This window comes from Tasmannia lanceolata, unplaced genomic scaffold (assembly GCF_043159265.1).
Source record: "Tasmannia lanceolata isolate RefF3 unplaced genomic scaffold, GAP_Taslan_0.1 ptg000002l, whole genome shotgun sequence".
In the NCBI taxonomy this organism is placed as follows: domain Eukaryota; kingdom Viridiplantae; phylum Streptophyta; class Magnoliopsida; order Canellales; family Winteraceae; genus Tasmannia; species Tasmannia lanceolata.
This window is the reverse complement of record NW_027518679.1, coordinates 29,003,275-29,023,006: the sequence shown is the minus strand read 5'-3', so window position 1 is coordinate 29,023,006 and position 19,732 is coordinate 29,003,275. Positions and strand designations below refer to the sequence as shown.

Below are 19,732 nucleotides of genomic sequence, written 5' to 3'. Positions count from 1 at the left end.
TTTAGGCTATTCTAAGTCTGTTTCGTCCAAAGCCATACAAAGAAAAAATGTTCTTCACAAGATTTTCTAATACTTTGTCCTTGAGTGAATTTTTCCAGAAGCGATGTTTTAAGTGTCAAAACTGAGCCCGAACTTTCAGTTAAAACACTAATATGTCTTTTAATGGCGATGGATCGGAAGAGGCCATTTTCCGGCCACTTCTGGCCAGATCCAAACAAAGTGGTCAACTGAGAGAATGTTTCTTATGCTGAGATCTACAATTTTGATTAGTAGAGTTTTTGATGGTTTTGATGTTTGAGAGGTCCAAAAGTCAGTGCAAAGTTGTATTTTTCACACTATATGTCATAATTGTGCTATTTCTTGAAAATCATGGACAATATGAGCTCTATTCAATTTTAATGATTGTTTGGGATGTTTTGAGCTTGGTAGCAAGTTACAAATCATATATTGAATCATTCCCATGATTTGTTTGGCATTTTTGACCATTTTTTGTGAAAATTACATATTGGGTGGAAATTTCACCTTTTCTTTTTTTTTAAAGATTGTTTTGAGCCTATATTTATTCTAATGCTTGCATTGGGATATGATGAGCATGCTAGCAAATCAAAAATCATATATTGAATCATTCCCATGATTTGTTTGGCATTTTTGACCATTTTTTGTGAAAATTACATGTTGGGTGAAAATTTCACCTTTTCTTTTTTTTTAGATTGTTTTGAGCCTATATTGATTCTAATGCTTGTATTGGGATATGATGAGCATGCTAGCAAGTCGCAAATCATATATTGATCAATTTTCATGATTTACTTTATATTTTAGAGCCTTATTTGCGAAAATTGCATGTTGTGCAGAGTGCTTTCAATGTTTTTTTTTATCCTAAGTGAGTGGAACTCGTGCTATATGTCAACCTAGACATCTAAACTTCTAGGATCACTTCCAAATCATGTCCAGACCTTTCAAATTCCATGAGTCTCATTTTAGGGGACATACTTTGTCTCATTAGAATTTTTCTTTTTTTTGGAGACAAGTCTTGTCTCATTTAGAGAGATTTCCCTTTAGAAGGCTTACCTAGCCTCATGTTAGAGCCCTCTTTTCTAGAGCGAGTCTTTGACTCATTTGACCTCCCTTATAGAACAATAGAGAGTCTTGGACTCATTTACTTCCCATTTAGAGTTGGTTATCCTATATGTTAGGAGTTTGCCCCGTAGCCTTTTGGTTCGTCTGTTAGATAGGAGTTTATCCTTTAAGATTCTTTTACCTGCTAGGGATCTTAGATCATTTTCATTGTTCTTGGGACACCAGTTATTTGTTGTGGATCGTCTCTTTGAGGCGTTAGTTGCTTGTTCGGGATTTTCCCCTTTGGATTTAGGGCTTTGCCCTAGTTTGTGGTTGTGCTTGCGTGTTCCCTTTAAGATTGAAAGCATTTAAAGGTCCAGAGCATTGGAAGAGCTTTAAAATCCAAAAACATTATAAATTTGAAACTCAAAAACATTTGAAAACTTTAAAATTATCAAAAACATTTGAAAAACATTAAAAACCTTAAATCTTTTGGATTATTAAGTTTTAATTAGGAGAGTTCGTTTCGAACTACGTTAGCTTGATCCTCTTCCACGAGGTACGTAGTGCAGCTTGGGATTTACATCCCAAGTCCAGCCAAATTTTGTAAAATAAATCTTTCAAACCTTTAAAAAAAATACAAAAATCTTTTATACAACATGTTTTCGAAAAGCTCTTCTTCTAGAGTTAAGAGTTTCTCCTAGATAGAAAGTTTTAGAGTTAGGAGTTTCTTTTGATAGGTTGTTTGGTTGTTTGTTTGTTGTGTGTTTGTTTTAGAGTTAGGGGTTTGTCCTAGAGTTATAGGAGCGCCTGCATCCGATCAGCTGGCGATCCACATCGCCGACTGATGACTAGAATAGGATGCGTTAGTCAACCGTTTGTTTTTCTTAGGAAATACAGCCTAGTTACACATAGGTTGTAGGAACCACCTGCATTAGCTTAGGGCTAACCTGCATTTATTTAGGGCATATAGGGTGTCCTAAAATCTACAATTCACTGAAATCTAAATAATCGCTCAAGAAGTTTTAATAACTAGTCTGGTCTTTTAGATCGAGTCTAGGATAGAGGTCTAGGTGTCTTAGGCATCATAGCTTAGAATAGGTGCGAAGAACTACGTTGCCTTGATTCTCGTGGAGGCGGGGATACGTAGGCTTCTTTGGATGAATATCAGATCATCTAAAGACTCGGGCTGAAGCATTAGAGTCTTAGGTTTTGTTGATAGTATTTTAGGGCTTGTGTTTGCATTTTGTTGATGATTTTCGCGTAAGATCATGGCAGCGTGTGTGCATTTCCTTGCTTACTTACGTACTTAGCTGTAACCTTTACCTGCTTATATGTTTTACCTAGTTGCTTAGTTGTAGTTCTTACCTGCTTAGCTGTAGTTTTTACCTGCTTAGCTGTAGTTCTCGCATGTTTAGCTGTAATTCTTTATTTTTTTAGGTTACTGATTATTATCCTTTACTATGGTCTACTGATGTTTGCTCATTGCGCAGGTTTATCTTCTTAGCTGTAACACTTTACGGTATTTCTGTATTTTCTATCTGTCATTTACTGCTTTCTAGATGAGATGTGTTAGGATTTTATATTAGGCGCTATGTATTCGCCCCATTGTAGATAGGCGCTATGTGCACGCCGTAGGTTTTTATTTATGCATTTTCTATCTGTCATTTACTGCTTTCTAGATGAGATGTGTTAGGATTTTATATTAGGCGCTATGTATTCGCCCAATTGTAGATAGGCGCTATGTGCACGCCGTAGGTTTTTATTTATCCATTTTCTATCTGTCATTTACTGCTTTCTAGATGAGATGTGTTAGGATTTTATATTAGGCGCTATGTATTCGCCCAATTGTAGATAGGCGCTATGTATTCGCCCAATTGTAGATAGGCGCTATGTGCACGCCGTAGGTTTTTATTACTGCAATTGCTATCTGTTATTTACTGCTTTCTAGATGATATGTGTTAGGATTTTATATTAGGCACTATGTATTCGCCCCATTGTAGATAGGCGCTATGTGCACGCCGTAGGTTTTTATTTCTTTATTTGCCTGGTATTTTGTTCCTTATTTCATTTACTATTCATGATTAACTGCTAATTTTAGATTTCCTTTCCTGTACAGACCTATACCTTTAGCTGTAGCTTGTATGTGCGAGTCCACCAGAACTTAGACACCCATTAGGTATGTCACTCATAACATAACTTTGCTTAGGTGACACATTGTTTTCATTTTATTTTGTGTATGTTTATTTCTTTTTCCTCAGGAAATGCATGCTTAGGTAGACGATTCCTGAGAATTGTTCATATTTCATATGATTTTCGCCCGAAACTCTTTAAATTTAATAATAAATGGCATAAGAGACCAAGTGCTTGCACTCGGACGAATTGGGGGTGCTCTCAGACCTTCTCCATTCGTAATCAGGCACGAACCCATATATATTTCTGGTTATCCATGGTATACAGAGCATATTTTTGTTTAAAGGATCCATGGCCGTATACCATGAATGGCGACTCTGAGTTTGTTTAGGTACGTTTCGAATCCGGACTTGTTCCCGAATCGAAAGGTATCTCTTATATATCGCCACTCGTGCTATGCTATGAGGGTGGCATCCGTTTCGAGAGTTCCTTGGTAGAGCTCTCATTCACATGGATGATCCAGAGGGTGCTAGGGATTCGTTCCCTCGCCTATCTCGGATCGGGGTCCACAGATACGCATTTAGGAATTACATTGAAATTAGATCTTAGGATGTATGTCACGTAGTTCGCACATTAATATAGAGTTAAATGAGCCATTTAAAAGAAATTCGAAAGAGTTAACTTTTGGAATTGAAGACCGATTATCGAGCAGGAATGGTGCATGTGGTGGTAACTCCCCATACCTTCCATTCTCGTAACCAGGTAACGAGTCTAGATTTCTGGTCAATTATGGGTCCTAGATCCCTCATCTAGGTGGCGACTTTGACACCCTCTTTTGTGTGGAATTCGGATTACCTTAGTGATCCCAAGTTCACGAAAAAAATGAATTAAATCACACATTGCTAGGCTCGGCGGCTTACCCCTGCCCTTATGAGTACTGGGTTGCACGTTTGTTTGCACCCTATGGCTTGGTTGCTGCCTGCTTGGTTGGGTAATTAAAATCAATAATAAAAAGCACACGCCATTCGCGTGGGTACGAGAGACCAAGAGAGAGGGAGGTGGGTCGCGTCTCACCCCTCTAGCGGGATCGGGTCCCACAAATGTTTGGTGTGTCAAAAATCATTTTTAAAATTTCAGTTTTTGGGAAAAATTGTGTTTGCTGCAACAGCAGATTGTCGGCTATATCTGGGGCTCTTTTGGCATGATTTGGCCGGAGCCGTAGAAGACAAAGTTGTTCCTTGAATAATTTTCTAAAACTTTGTCCTGAAGCAAAATCTCCATAAACGATGTTTTGAGTGTCAAAATTGAGGAACAAAAGAAAACCAAATGCAAATGGAAGAGAGAGAGAGAGAGAGAGAGAGAGAGAGAGAGAGAGAGAGTTGAAGAAATCACAAAACATACACTGAAATATTTGTGAATCAATATAAAAAAGAGTGGTGATTATATATATCAGATTCTTATAAATAATAAAATAAAAAATAACAAGAAAGGGGTCGAGAGCATCTATGGGCTCGATTAAAGTAGGAATGTAATGGAAGGAAAAAAAATGAAGGAGGTGTGGGGCAGAAGAAATGAACTTACGTTGATAATTCAAGAGTTGCAAAATCATTTCGCCCATACCAAAATAGATTTGGTTAAAGAAAAATGTATACCTCGTCCTTAATTTCTGCATGTTTTGCTGTCCAAGTAATTCCAATCAGAAAAATGTGCCAAACGAAAGAGATAAATGCCCGAGGAGAAGTAGATGTGAAAAGAAAAAGAAATGAACTTCCAGCAAAAAAAAAAAAGGAAAGAAAATGAACACTCCAGCAAAAGTTACCAGAAGAAAGGTTTTGGCTCAGGGAGAGAAGACGGGAAGAGGTTTTCGCCTGAAAAACAGGAGAGGATTTGGCTGAAAATGACGCGTGGGTTATCTATGGTGACACATGCGGGATGAAATTTTGTTTGAGGGACAGGCGGTGGGAGAAGCTAATCCAACTCGGGCGGAGTTAACAAGGGGCCAAAATTCGTCTCATTCCGACGCGTGGGTTCTCTGCTGGTTTTGGGGGAACATATTCTAAAGCGTAGGCAAGATACAGATGGTATTATCAAGGGTCAAACCGAAAACTGAGACTGATTACCTGCCCTTTATAATTCCTGAGATTAATTTCAACGCCAGACTCGAGCAAGAGAGAGGCTATCTAAACATAAATAACAGAATACCTATTAACCAATAAAATAGCTTTAAGAAAGCTAATAAGAAACATGAATTCAAAAATTAGCCGAGTTTAATTGATTCAAAAGGGGAAAGCAATTGGTATGAATGAATTGACATGGATTACCTCATGGTGGCCTTGAGCTGCAGAGTAATGGAGTAGGGAATTACTAACGTCAAATGTCGAATACTTGGCTAGGTGAGGATTATATTATAGAGCTTTGGCTTCCTGAAGATCCCCATCTCTTGCGGCGGATACCAGGCGCTCCCCAGATGCAGAGCATCCAAAGAATTGCCCATAATGCTTAGAAATCCCATGATCTCTATATTGTGCAAAAAGGGGGGAATAAAAGATGAAATAAATGAAAACCCTAGTTTCTAAACTGCAGAAATTCCTTACTCATCACCCAAATAACAACAACCCAGATTACCTCTCCTACATACATCCAAATGAATTTACCCATCTTGCTCAGAAATCTCATGATCTTCATAATTTATAAGAAAATTAAAAGAGAAAAGAGAAAGGACAACCCTCATCAAAATCTCCCAATGTACAACCAGAGTTCAAAAGGGAGAGAAGAAAAAAAAACCTAGTTTCAATTTTACTTCCACCGCGGAATGGTGCGGACTCCTTGCTACTTTCCTCCTTCCTATCCATATTATGAGTTATGACTCTAAAAGTGTATATTTGACTAAAATGCCTATTGTGTCCTGCTGCCTTCTCAAAACGCTTTACCTGTAAATCCTTTCCTGTGAGGGTATTTGGGACAGTAAATGCCCCCTTACTCTTAAAGCCTGAAGTTTGAAAAAATCGTCAGCTGGTTTGACCCTTGATAATACCATCTGTATCTTGCCTACGCTTTAGAATATGTTCCCTCTATACCCTATTGTTACAGGGTATGTTGGTCATTTCACTTGATTTGTTTTTTGCCACCACCTGTCCCCCAAACCCAGCAGAGAACCCACGCGTCGGAATGAGACGAATTTTGGCCCCTTGTTAACTCCGCCCGAGTTGGATTAGCTTCTCCCACCACCTGTCCCTCAAACAAAATTTCATCTCGCATGTGTCACCATAGATAACCCACGCGTCATTTTCAGCCAAATCCTCTCCTGTTTTTCAGGCAAAAACCTCTTCCCGTCTTCTCTTCCTGAGCCAAAACCTTTCTTCTGGTAACTTTTGCTGGAGTGTTCATTTTCTTTCATTTTTTTTTGCTGGAAGTTCATTTCTTTTTGTTTTCACATCTACTTCTCCTCGGGCATTTATCTCTTTCGTTTGGCACATTTTTCTGATTGGGATTACTTGGACAACAAAACATGCAGAAATTAAGGACGAGGTATACATTTTTCTTTAACCAAATCTATTTTGGTATGGGCGAAATGATTTTGCAACTCTTGAATTATCAACGTAAGTTCATTTCTTTTGCCCCACACCTTCTTCATTTTTTTTCCTTCCATTACATTCCTACTTTAATTTTTGGCATTTTTACCCATTTTGGTGAAAATTGCATGTTGGGTGGAAATTTCAAATTTTTTTTTTTTTTAAGATTGTTTTGAGCCTATATTGATTCTAATGCTTATATTGTGATATGATGAGCATGCTAGCAAGTCACATATCATATATTAATCAATTTTCATGATTTGTTTTGTATTTTACAACCTTGTGAAAATTGTATGTTGTGTAGAGTGCTTTCAATATTTTTTTATACTAAATGAATGGAACCCGTGCTACATGTCAACCTAGACATCTAAACTTCTAGAATCACTTCCAAATCATGTCTAGACCTTCCAAATTCCATGAGTCTCATTTTAGGGGACACATTTTGTCTCATTATGATGTTTTCCTTTTTAAGAGACATGTTGTCTCAATAGAAGAGTTTTCTTTTTAGGAGACCACCTTGGTCTCATCAGAGGGTTAACCCATAGGAGACTACCTCAAGTTTCATAAGTTTCACCCATACTTTAGAAGACTAACTAAGTCTCCCCTATTCCTATTTATCATTGCAAGGGCAATGAAAGAGTTATCTACAACCCCCATTAGGAGGCATACTCTGTCTCATTGAGGTAGTTCTCTTTTGGAGACAAGCCTCATTTAGGACCTACCCTTAGGGAGGTTACCTTAGTTTCGTAGGGAGTTTTCTCGTAAGAGGCATGCCTTGCCTCATTTATAGAGTCCCTGTTTGGAGACAAGCCTTGTCTTGTATAGAGAGTTTTTCCTTTAGGAGGCTTACCGAGCCTCATGTTAGAGCAACCCCTTCTTCTATAGCGAGTCTTTGACTTATTTGCCCCATCTTTCGGTAGGGTTATTAAAGAGTCCCTGACTCATTTGCGCCCCTTCTTTAGTATTGTTAGTAAGGAGTCTATTCTTTACTATTGTTGTCACCCCTCTTTATTAGAGACTAACTCAGTCTTATTATAGCGTTGCTTACTTGGGATCTTAGATTGTTTTCTCTGTTCTTGGGACGCTAGTTTACTTGTTGTGGATCGTCTCTTGGAGACACTAGTTGCTTGTTCGTGCTTTCCCCTTTAGATTTAGGGCTTTGCCCTAATTTATGGTTGTGCTTGCGTGTTCCCTTTAAGAGTGAAAACATTTAAAGGTCAAAAAATATTGAAGAATTTTTAAAATCCAAAAATATTGAAATCATTTAAAATCACAAAAATATTGGAATATTTGAAAACTCAAAAATATCAGAAATTTAGAACATAAAAAATATTTGAAAGCTTTAAAACCATCTAGAGTGTTGAGTGTCTTTAGGAGCGTAGTTTAGGAAAGTTTGTTCCGAACTACGTTGGCTTGATACTTTTTCACGAGGTACGTAGTGCAGCTTGGGATCTTTATCCCAAGTCCAGTCAAACTTTGTAAATAGACTTTGTAAATCTTTAAAAAATCATTCAAACAACTTTTAAAACTTTATTTTCAAAAAGATCTTCCTCTAGAGTTAGGAGTTTGTCCTAGATAGAGAGTTTTGGAGTTAGGAGTTTCTCCTTAATATGTTGTTTGATTGTTGTGGTTGTTGTGTGTTTGTGTTAGAGTTAGGAGTTTGTTACACCTCCGTCCGGTCAGTTGGCGATTTACATTGCCGACTGATGACTAGGTCTAGAATGCATTAGTGATCCCATTGTTTTCCTTAGGACACACAGCCTAGTTACACATAGATTGTAAGAACCACCTGCATTAGCTTAGGGGTAACCTGCATTTAGTTAGGGCATATAGGGTGTCCTAAAAATCCACAATCCACTGGAATTTAGATAATCGCAAGAAGCTTTAATAACTAGTCTGGTCTCTTAGGTCGAGTCTAGGATAGAGGTCTAGATGTCTTAGGCATCATAGCTTAGAATAGGTGCGAAGAACTAGGTTTCTTTGATTCTCCTAGAGGTGGGGATACGTAGGCAGCTTTGGATGAATACCAGACCATCCAAAGAATCGGGCGAAATCGTTTAGAGTTTAGGATTTGTTGTGTTGCGTCGTGTGTGGTATCGAGTCATATTGTATGTTTTATTGTGTTTTCTTACTTTATTGTACAGATCTTATACCTTTAGCTGTAGCATGCATGTGTTTGCCCACCAGAACTTAGACACCAATTAGGCATGTCACTCATAGCCTAGCTGTGATTAGGCGACCCTTATTCTATTTATTTTGTGCATGCTTATTATTTTATCCCCGGGTCATGTATGTTTAGGCAGACGCCCACTCGGGTATATTTGTTCCTATTTTACATGATTTTCACCCAAGACTCTTCAATGTTAATAATAAATGGCATAAGAGACCAAGTGCTTGCACTCGGACGAATTGGGGGTGCTCTTCAGACCTTCTCCGTTCGTAATTAGGCACAAGCCCATATATATTTCTGGTTATCCATGGTATACAGAGCATATTTATTTTTGGGGTTCTATGGCCTATCCATGGATGACGACTCTGAGTTTGTTTTAGGTACGTCTTGGTTTGAGGATTTATCCTTGGATCAAGAGGTATCTCATTTATCGCCACTCGTGCTATGCTATGAGGGTGGCATCTGTTTCGAGAGTTCCTTGGTAGAGCTCCCCTTCACACGTGGATGATCCAGAGGCCGCTGGGGGCTCGTCCCCCACCTCTTTCTCGGATTGGGGTCCACAATTCCCTTCTTCATAGTTCATACAAATAAAACCCCCTTCAACTTACATCACCAGATTGTTGTGCCTGAAAGTTTCTATGACTTTACCTGAAAGTGAAAGTTTCTATTCCCTTCTTCAGACAAATAAAATCCCTTTGAAGGTTTGATGGATCGCCGGATTCTCGCAAGGTTTAATGGATCCCGGAGTCGAGAGGCGGAAACGGCAGAGTCGGAGAGGCGGTGAGTTGGTGACGGTGAGTAGAGACAGACTAGAGAAGAAAACCTCAAAACTGAAAACCCTACACTCTCACGGTCTCACTCTCTATTCTCTAATCTCTTATTCTCGATTTTAGATTTTCAAGTCTTTCATTTACAAACAAAATTTCATCGTTTTTTTGCTCGATACAACACCCATAAACTGCATAAAGTGAATCTGTGAATAAGTGGGGGCTGTCCCGGGTAAAAAAATGGGGTTAAAAGTTAAAACATATTTGTTACATAGTTTAATAGTTAATGACGTATCAGGTTCGTTCGGTTAACCCGAATTATTTTCACAACTAACCGGTACCGAAACCGAAAACCGAATTCCAATCTTTCCCAACACCGAATCTGAACCGAACAAGGGAAAAACCAAACCGAACCGACCAAAATATTTTGGTTCGGTTCGGTTATTCGGTTAAATCCGAATAATGCACACCCCTACCTTTTCCAATCCTTGTTGAACTAGAATGTTCTTCACCCTCATTGCAATAGGGTGAAATTGCCCTTTCCGTCAAATTTGTCCATGTTGAACTAGGTAGAAATTGATTTTATCACCATCTTAGACTACCCGGTACTTCTCGATGTAGCGCTCCACCTCGAAAAAGAATCTTCCAGACAATCTTTCTACCTTCAAAGATCACTTTAACCACGATCCAACCACAACGCCCACAATCACTCCACCCAACCTTGATAATCGCTCCAAGCACAACTCTGATACTACTTGTTGAGAAAATCTGTTCGACAAATCCTACCCGATCGTGCACAAATTAAACGGAAAAGTAAGATAAACGCAAGGCACACGATGAATTCCAAGATTTAACATGGTTCGACCAAGCCTACGTCCACGGGTGAGAAACACAATCTTCCATTATGAGAAAAAAAAACAATATACAAAGATTACAATGGATTAAACCCAAAACCCACAAACCCGCAACCCTTTCGTTGCTTCTCTCAACCAAGACCGTACACAAGAGTAACTCAAGAGTAAATCCTGAGAAGAAACCCCGAAAGGAACCTAAGAAACCCTCTTTCCCTCACTTTCTCTCTCCCTTCCTTTCTCTCTCCCTTCCTTTCTCTCTCTCTCTCTCTAGCTTTGTGGCAGCCGACACACCTCACGCCCAAGCTCTTCTCCTGCCGTACTCCTTTTTTCTCGTTGAACGGGTATTTGTACTTAGGTTCGTTTGTCAAAAACCTAAAAAGTAAGGTTTCTATTTTGCTTTCCCACCACACCACACCACGGTGGGGAGGCAACTTTGCCAAAGACATGGCTAATGTTGTGTTCGCTGATTGTAAATTTGTAATACCTTTCACATTTTAATAAACCCGTAGGGTCCCTGTCCCTGCCAAACCCCTGCTTACCTACACAAAAAAAATAAATTATGTCAGACCTACAAATAAAAATCTAATTAATGCTCATAAATTTTACATATGAATAAAAGAGATTGTGAAGTTCAGCATACCAACTAGGTAGGTTTGAGGCATAGTCTTCTTAAATAATATTAATCATTTAGTTTTTGTTTGTTACCCCGGTACCCCGTACATTGCACATGTTGCCATGAGGTGTCTGGTCCCTTGAAAACGAAAGGCCGTGAATTGGCTAATGTGAACCTGCCTAGAGACTCCTTAATAAATTTGTAGGCCCTCTTGATCTTTTTGGGTAAGTTACTTTCATTAAATCTGCAATCTCATGGTTGCAGAACAAAGCCTTGACCCTCTTAATCCCTATCTTACTTATATAACAGAAAAATATAAAAAATAAAAACTATGTAAGAAATGATGAGTAAATATCCACCCCCCCTCCTCTAGATTTTTTTTTTTTTTTCATTTTAATACTTTAACCCTTCAACCTGTGGCTTGTGAAACAAATGATCAAGGAAAAAAACAAAAACAATCCCTCAAAAGTTTCTAAGATCCAATGGTTTTGATGTGGATATTTTTATGATAAGATCCGACGATTGTAGAACTTGACAAATGAATGGTTTAGATTACCAAACTGCTGGACCTATTTTTTTTTTTTTTTTCTGCCATATGTTTTTCCTTGGTAAATATTCTGGGAAACTGTATAATTTCTCTCATAATTGATAAGGGCCCAGGCGAACCGCCTTAATATATTGCATAAGAAAACCATAGAGTGAGACATTATTAACTTTGCCTCTTCAGAGGACAGACCCTAATAACTTGATAGCTAGGCAACGACATTGGGGGTGGATTTTGCTTCGTGGTCCTCCCTCGACAAGGCCTAGCAAATAAATGGTTTCAATAATTGAGCAACGACCCAAGCTTCTATTATTGACAGCTCATATTTTTCCTCGTGGCTCTGTTTCTTTCGACGTATGATGGGCTTGAAAACGAATTTTTACACTTACAAATGAGCATAAAATTGGAAAGAGTTATATCCACCCTGTTGGAAAGTTGCGTTATTTCCCACCTACCGTAAGTGGCTTGGGTGGAAAGGCGGTAAAGGCAAAATTAGAAACCCTGTTTTAGGTTTTGGAAAAAGCCTACATCTAAAAGAGAGTTGGAATTCTCTCTTGTGAGTGTGAGAACAACAACTTGAGGAGAGAAGTAAGAGAGAGAAGAAGAAGAAAGTGGGTTTTTTCTTGGGTCTCTCTTGGTTCACTCTCTTGTACGGTCTTGGGTTGAGAAGCAAGGAACGGGTTGTGGGTTTGAGATTGATCCATTATAATCGTTGTATTTTGTTTTTCTCATAGTGGAAGATTGTGTTTCTCTCTCATGGACTAGGCTTGGCCGAACCACCTAAAATCTTGTTGTTCATCTTGTGGCTTGCTTGGTTTATTTTACTTTTCCGTTAAATTTGTGCACGGTCGGATTGTTTTGCCCTGCGGATTTTCTCAACATGTGGTATCAGAGTTGTGGTTTGAGCGATCGTTGAGGTCGGGTAGAGTGATCGTGGGTGTTTTGGCTGGATCGTAGTTAGAGCGATCGTTGGGAGTACAAAGATTATCCAAGAAAGATTCTCGTTCGAGGTGGAGCGCTGCACCGTGAAGTGCGGAGTACAAGAGATGGCGGTAAAATGAAGTTCTACTCAGTTCAACATCGACAGATTTGACGGAAATGACAGTTTCACTCTATAACAGAAGAGGGTGAGAGACATCCTAGTTCAACAGGGCTTGGGTAAAGCGTTGAAGGGAAATGATGGACAGCTAGAGAAGATGATGGATGCCGAATGTGAAGACATTGAGTCGAAGGCGATCAGCAAGATTCGACTATGTTTGGCAGATAGTGTTCTGTTTAACGTTATGTAAGAAGAAGATGCGCTTAAATTATGGGAGAAGTTAGAAAAGCTTTATATGTCAAAAAGCTTGGCCAACCAGTTGTATTTGAAGCGGCAATTATACGGGCTGAAGATGCAAGAAGGCGGGGATCTTCTGAAAAACATTACGGTGTTCAACGAGATTATGGATCTGCTCCAGTAGGTTGACGAAAAGTTTAAGGAAGAAGACAAGGCCCTTTTGATTCTTACTTCGCTTTCTGATTCGTATGACAACTTGGTGACGACTTTATTGTATGGTAATGATACGATAAAGTTAGAGGAAGTCACGGCATCACTCTTATCAAATGAGATGTGAAAGAAACTTGTTCTTGGTGCAAGTGAAGAGCACGGGTTGGTTGTTTATGGTGGGAAGGTCGTCTGACAAAGGATCTGGAAAAGGCAGGTTAAGATCCAAGGTCGGCGGAAAGGGTGTGCAATGTTACAATTGCAAGGAATATGACCACATCAAGCGAGATTGTCCAAAGCGAGCTGACCGGCGGACAATTGTGCTATGAATACTGTGGTGGCAGTAACGGATGAACATAGCAAAGAGTTTGGAGACGTTCTCATAGTCTCTACAGGTAATCACACTTCTCCTCATGATGAGTGAATTTTAGATTTAGGATACTCTGTTCATGTATGCTCCAGGAGGGAATATTTTGATACGTTCCAGGAGACAAAGGAGGGTGAAGGCATGATTTACAACACTCAAATGTTGAAGGGGAGAATTGTGAACGTGTCTAACATCACCGAGTCATAAGAGTCCTTTTATACTTGTTTTGATATATTTTTCATACTCCATCATTCCTCCTTAGTGAAATCCAATAGTACTTTTCTTCAAGATTAGCCAAAGAAAGTTTACAGGGTTATGGGAAGCCAGACCCGCCCAACCCGAGTTGCAACCCGAGTAAATATGTTGGGAATGTCCAGGCAATTTCGAACAGGCATTGCCCCTCTTTTTCACGAGGGGAAGTTATTGAAAAGTGTGGATTGTTGAGAGTCATCGTGGACTCAATCCACGGCACCGGAGGGGACGGGCCGGTGCAGAGCGACACCACGTGATGCGGGCCCACATGGGCTAGTAAAAAAATGGGATGTAGAATCCTAGTTTGATTAGGGGATTTGTTTGCGTTAGATTAGTTTCTGATTTGAGTGGTTGTTTTAGATCAGGATCGGTGATTTTGTGGTTGACTTTGATTAGAGTTTTAATTAGAATATGCTTTTCTTGTTTCTCTGTTTATAAAAGGCAATCCGTGCCTAAAACGTGAAGTGTATTGGGAACAGAGATGAGTCACAGATGTTACATGTAGAGAAGAGATCGAGAGTTTAACAAAAAGCAGAGAGACATTATTTTTGCGGGCTATGTACTTGAGTTTATTTCTTGTCTTGGTATTTTGTTTTTTATGTGGTTTTTCTTCCTGCTGTGATCTCTTTAACAACAAGGGTATCCAAGCTTTTGTGTCTCTGATCCTTGTTGCTTTCTCTGGGAGAAATTATATGGTGGCCGACCGTCAAATCTGCCCTTGATTTTTGATCTGGTGTTTTGACCAGATGAAAAATCAAGGGCTAGGTGGCTTATTACTTTGACGGTCGGGCATCATATAAAAACTCTCTACATGGATTGTTATGTAATTTTGCTTTACCATCTATATCATATGATTTATTCCTATGGTTCTTGAATGAGTAGTTTTTTATGAAAATATTCTGACTCGATTTTAAAAGTTGAAAATACATTTTTATTAAAAAGTGTCTGAAGAAAGGGACTCCTTTCATGATTAACTTGGAGTCAATGAGTTGGGTTGCTTCATTTGTGACTATAAAAGAGACTGTTGTTTCATTGCCTTCTCCCCTAGACCATTACTAGGGGTGTAAACGGATCGAAATCGGAGCGGATATGGCTATATCCGAATTCGATTACAATATACACTATCCGAATTCGGATTCGACGGATATTTAATATTTATTACCGAATTCGTATCCGCCGGATATTGTTCGAATTCGGATATTATCCGTATCCCTTTATCCGGTAAATTTGAACATTTTATTGCAGCACTTTATATTTTTTCTCTTTCTTACTCGAATGAATTTTCCAAACCCTAAAACTAGACCTCTACATTCTTTTCACAAAATTAACTCTCAAACCCTAAAATATATGAGATCCTCTTCTTCCTTTTAAAACAAAGGCAGAGAGAGAGACGGAGGCGGTGGGGATGGATGATAGTGTTGGTAGTGGTCTTTGGGTTTTTTCTTTTTTTTGTATATGATGAAATGAGTTTGGGCTATTTTGATGGAATGGGTTTGGGCTATTTTTGTTTTTTTTTTCCTAAAAAGAAAATTCACTTTTCTTTTAGAAACAAAAGATAGTCTGTCATTACTAAAAATAAATATTAATGATATTATTAATAATAAATAAAAAGGATTTACTTCTCGGATTCGGATGTTAAACGGATCGGATATACCATTTACTAGATTCGCATCCGCTAAGAGCCGGATATCTCATAAACGGATTCGGATAATATCCGCTTGAAACGGATTCGGATTATATTCACTTTAAACGGATTCGGATGCGGACGGTAATCGAATTTCCGAATATCCATTTACACCCCTAACCATTACTTATTTCATTGATTGTACTATGAGTGAATAAAAGACAATGTGAATTAAATAAATGACACAAATGCTGCCATGTGGTGGCACTTTTCCTTGAAAAAAAGAGGTTGCGAAATTCCCTAGACACTCACTTTGTAATGAATTAGTAGGTCCTCTTCATCCCAATCTTTTTTTTGGTAGGTAAGCTGGATTAATGCTAAACCTAGTATCTCAAGATTAAGAACAGACCCTTCACCAATTGAGCTAGAGGCTCACCCTTCTTAATCCTTATCTTGCTTATAAAAGGAAAATACAAAGGAAAACACTTCCAAAAAGGGACTTGGTTGGGAAAATAAGACAATAGTGAAATTGACCTATGATTTGTCATTTGGTCATTTCCATAGCGATTTTTTTGCATTTCGTTGGGATTCAATTTTTCAGTAATACAAACCATAGATGAACTTTAACCCTTCAACTTGTGGCTTATAAAATAAATGATCAAGGGGGAAAAAAAAAGCAATATATACCACAGAAGTTTCTAAAAGCTAATGGTTTTGATGTGGAAATTTTCTCCCAAAATTTACGATAATACTATGAGAAGCACTAGCTAGCTATGTGGAGCCCAAGCCATTTATTAGAAGCCATAGAGCAAAATCTACCCCCATTAAACGATCCTAACCCTTCAAATAGTGGCCACCTAAATGGACTTAAAAATCAACGGCAACTTACATTAATCTAGAAACACTACAAATTGGTGTGAATTGCCCAATGGGGGAAGAGTTTGCTTCATGGTCTTGTTAAAGTATAAAAGATAAAATAACGCCTTTCTCCAACAGCTTATGCTATTGGAGAAGTTGCTAAGTTATCATGGTATCGGAGCCAAAGGTCTCGAGTTCAAACCTCTCGGATAGCAAAAATCCACATGTGATGGTCAGCCCAAAGTGGGACCACATGTGCCATGTGTTTGCCAAGTGGGCCACACGTGCGGGGGAGTGTTAAAGTATAAAAGATAAAATAACGCCTTTCTCCAACAGCTTAAGCTATTGGAGAAGTTGGTAAGTTATCAGGTCTATCCTTGATAAGGTCTTGGAAATAAACGGTTTCAATAATTGAGTAACGACCCAAGCTTATATTTTTGGCTGCTTATATTTCTCCCGGAAAAAATGACCATCCATTATCCTAATATAAGAATCTCATTAAATAAGGGGCCCGATACATACCATTAGATTATTTGTGCATATCATATTGAAGGGAGACGACCCATTGGTGGGGAAGAGGCACATGTATGGAATTTAATACATTGTAGCAGTTTTGGGAACTGTAGCAGTCTTTGAAAAAAATTTAAAATGAAAAAAATGGAAAGGGTGTTTTTATCAAAAGATAGGGGTTCAAAACATCAAGGTTTTTCACGTATTTAAAGACCATGCAATGCAGTGGTGACTTTCAATATCGTGTATCTCCACTTAAAACTCCTCTAATGGCCACCATGGATCATGACATGGGAGTTTCCATTGCGCTCCAGAATCGGAAACCGATTCCGGAGACATCGTCATTGAAGGTGGAGATAGAGAAGGTAGGGAGGAATTCGAGGAGGATCCGGTCTCATATTGGGATAGGTGCGAGCCTTGAAACGATCTGGAAGATCTTGACGGATTACGAGAGGCTTGTCGATTTCATTCCGGGTCTCGCCGTCAGTCGATTGATGGAAAAGGGAGAGAACTACTCCAGGATTTGTCAGGTAAACTCCTTTTCATTTTCTTCTTCATCTTCTTTGGTTTTTTTTCTATTACACTTCTATTTGATTCTGAATGATTAGTCAATGAGATCCTTAAACTAGAATAGATTCTTAAAATCCAGGTTTTAACAATCTTGGATTATAAAATCCATGTTTCCAAATGGCCCACGCAAATGATGCAAACCTAATGTCCATAATCTATGTCTCTTATCTATACGTAATAGACCATCCATATTCAATTATAAAAATTTAATACTATATCATTTAACTTCATTTTTGTATTGTAAGAGATCCAAAAATATGACATATCAATTGGGCAGCGCAGATCAATCAAAGGTAGGACCCATCATGCCATAGCGGCTGAAGAAACATTCCTATGAGATGTGCATGAGAAGCCTAACCCGGGCTCACCGGAATGACATTAGCATTATCCAATCCCCTAATTTGACCTGAAACTTAATGAATTGATCACACTACTAATAAATCACACTTATTAGGTGAACCCAACTGCCCGCTTGGGACGGATGCCAATGGAAATTTTTTTCATGGCAGCTAAACATGGCCTAAGCTTTAGATACAAAGGAATTTCCCGATCATGGCTACTCAGAATAGAGCTGAATTTTCTTATCTACTAGCAAAAGGGACGTGACGATGCATCTTTTGATGTGGAAAAACATCCGGTCCATGAAAACTTAATACTTGTATATTTTTTATATTATTTGCTAGGGACCATCACAGAAGGCATTTAGTGGAGCATCTGTTACATGCTGTGCAGTTAGTTGCAATCATGGTTTTAAATTTCCAATAGACACATATATGTGTCGACTTTTGTGAGTGCTGAAGTCTAAAAGTAAGTTCATAAATTTCCAAGTTTGATTTCTTACATGCACCTACATATCGAAAAAACCTTGTCATATATTTTTAAAATATGAAAATGCATTCCATTAATAAGGTAAGTTGAAAAAAGTAAAATAAATTTCACGATCATCAGCTTTCAAAATATGTGAAACATCTTTGTTTAGAATGAACCTTATTGTTTTAGATGTGTGATAGTACGTAAAACTACGTGTTTGATTTTGTGGTTATCTTGCTTATGTGATAGTTTTTAACTCCAAGTTTGTGCTTATTCTGAAAATTTCTAAAGTTTCATTTTAAAATTTCATTTTTACATTGACCCACATAGATTTTTATGATTTTTATAAGATTTACGACAACTTTTATAAACTTTTACGAATTACTTCGACTTCCATGGGGACTGATGTCTGAACCAAAACGAATGTTTGAATGCCTTATTGCAATCACTAAATAAGTAAGACATTTAGGGGCTGTTTGGATACACGGATTTTAGAATCTGGGATTTCTTCAAAATTGTAGATGAGAGACAAGAGAAGTGGACCAGCTGTCGTTTTCTGATTTCTCGCCCTTCTTTCTGTCAGAAAGAGGGTAGCAGATCATCCCATATTTCCCGGTTTTGAAAATCTCAGGATGTGGGAGAGATTTCTAAAACCTCGATTTCTTACTTAAAATCCAAGAAACGCTGTCAAGACAGCATGCAGCAGCTTGATCATGAACCCTCTTTTACACATTTTTCAAACTAAAACCTGGATTCTAAAATCCAAGTATCCAAACAGCTCCTTAGGCTGTGATCTCACATGGGCTGACTAAAATAAAGGACAATATCATGTAGATGGCTTGTAGTGGACCCGCAGCAAGAGTCTCATGTGCTTCTTATAGCATCGTCTCTATGTCATTTAGCTTTCTATATCTATTTTGGATGCAGTCAACAATTTCACATTTTGCTAAAAAATGAATTGGATTCAAAATAGATTCCATTCGATTATATCTCTAATAACTTGTGCAAATTGGGTCTAGTTGGACTAGGAACCTGGCTATTTGGATTATGATAAAAAAATTCTTGGGAAAAATATCCTTAGAAAATGAGTTATCCTTTGGCTAGCTTTGGCTAGCTCGCATTCCATGAAAATTGTTTCATACTCAGAAACATTTTCATTTTATCAAAGAAATTTTCAAACCTACTAGACCCAGCTGGGTTTTCTTTCCTTGTGCCAAGGCTTGGTTCACACTTTAGACTTTGGAAATAATTTTGTTGTTTTTTTCTTTCAAACAGGTTGGGGAACAGAGATTGCCATTTGGGTTGAAATATAATGCCAGAGCTATTTTCGATTGTTATGAGAAAGACCTTGAACCTCTTTCTTCTGGACGAAAGCGAGATCTTGAATTTGAGATGGTTGAAGGAGACTTCCAAACCTTTAAAGGCAAATGGTCTATAGTGCAGGTAAAATCCTACTTTATATATCTCTTATTTGTCATAGTAACTTGTGAACTAATTCATTTGACGAAGAGGAGAAAAGTAGCGGGAGAAGGCTGGCTACTGATCACTC

The 19,732-nt window shown here is 38.3% G+C and overlaps 1 protein-coding gene across 2 annotated transcripts in view; it reads left to right on the top strand.

Annotated features, from left to right (window-relative positions):
- LOC143856250 (uncharacterized) overlaps positions 1–19,732 on the top strand; it is a 36,795-nt gene that overhangs the window by 15,217 nt on the left and 1,846 nt on the right. The window contains exons 2-3 of one of the 2 annotated variants that reach the window (XM_077366523.1): positions 17,118–17,333; positions 19,459–19,626. In XM_077366523.1, the coding sequence (XP_077222638.1) occupies positions 17,298–17,333; positions 19,459–19,626 (204 nt within the window). In that variant the 5' untranslated portion in view covers positions 17,118–17,297. Of the gene's footprint in view, positions 1–17,029; positions 17,334–19,458; positions 19,627–19,732 lie in introns of both variants that reach the window. The other variant, XM_077366450.1, reaches the window with a different exon arrangement.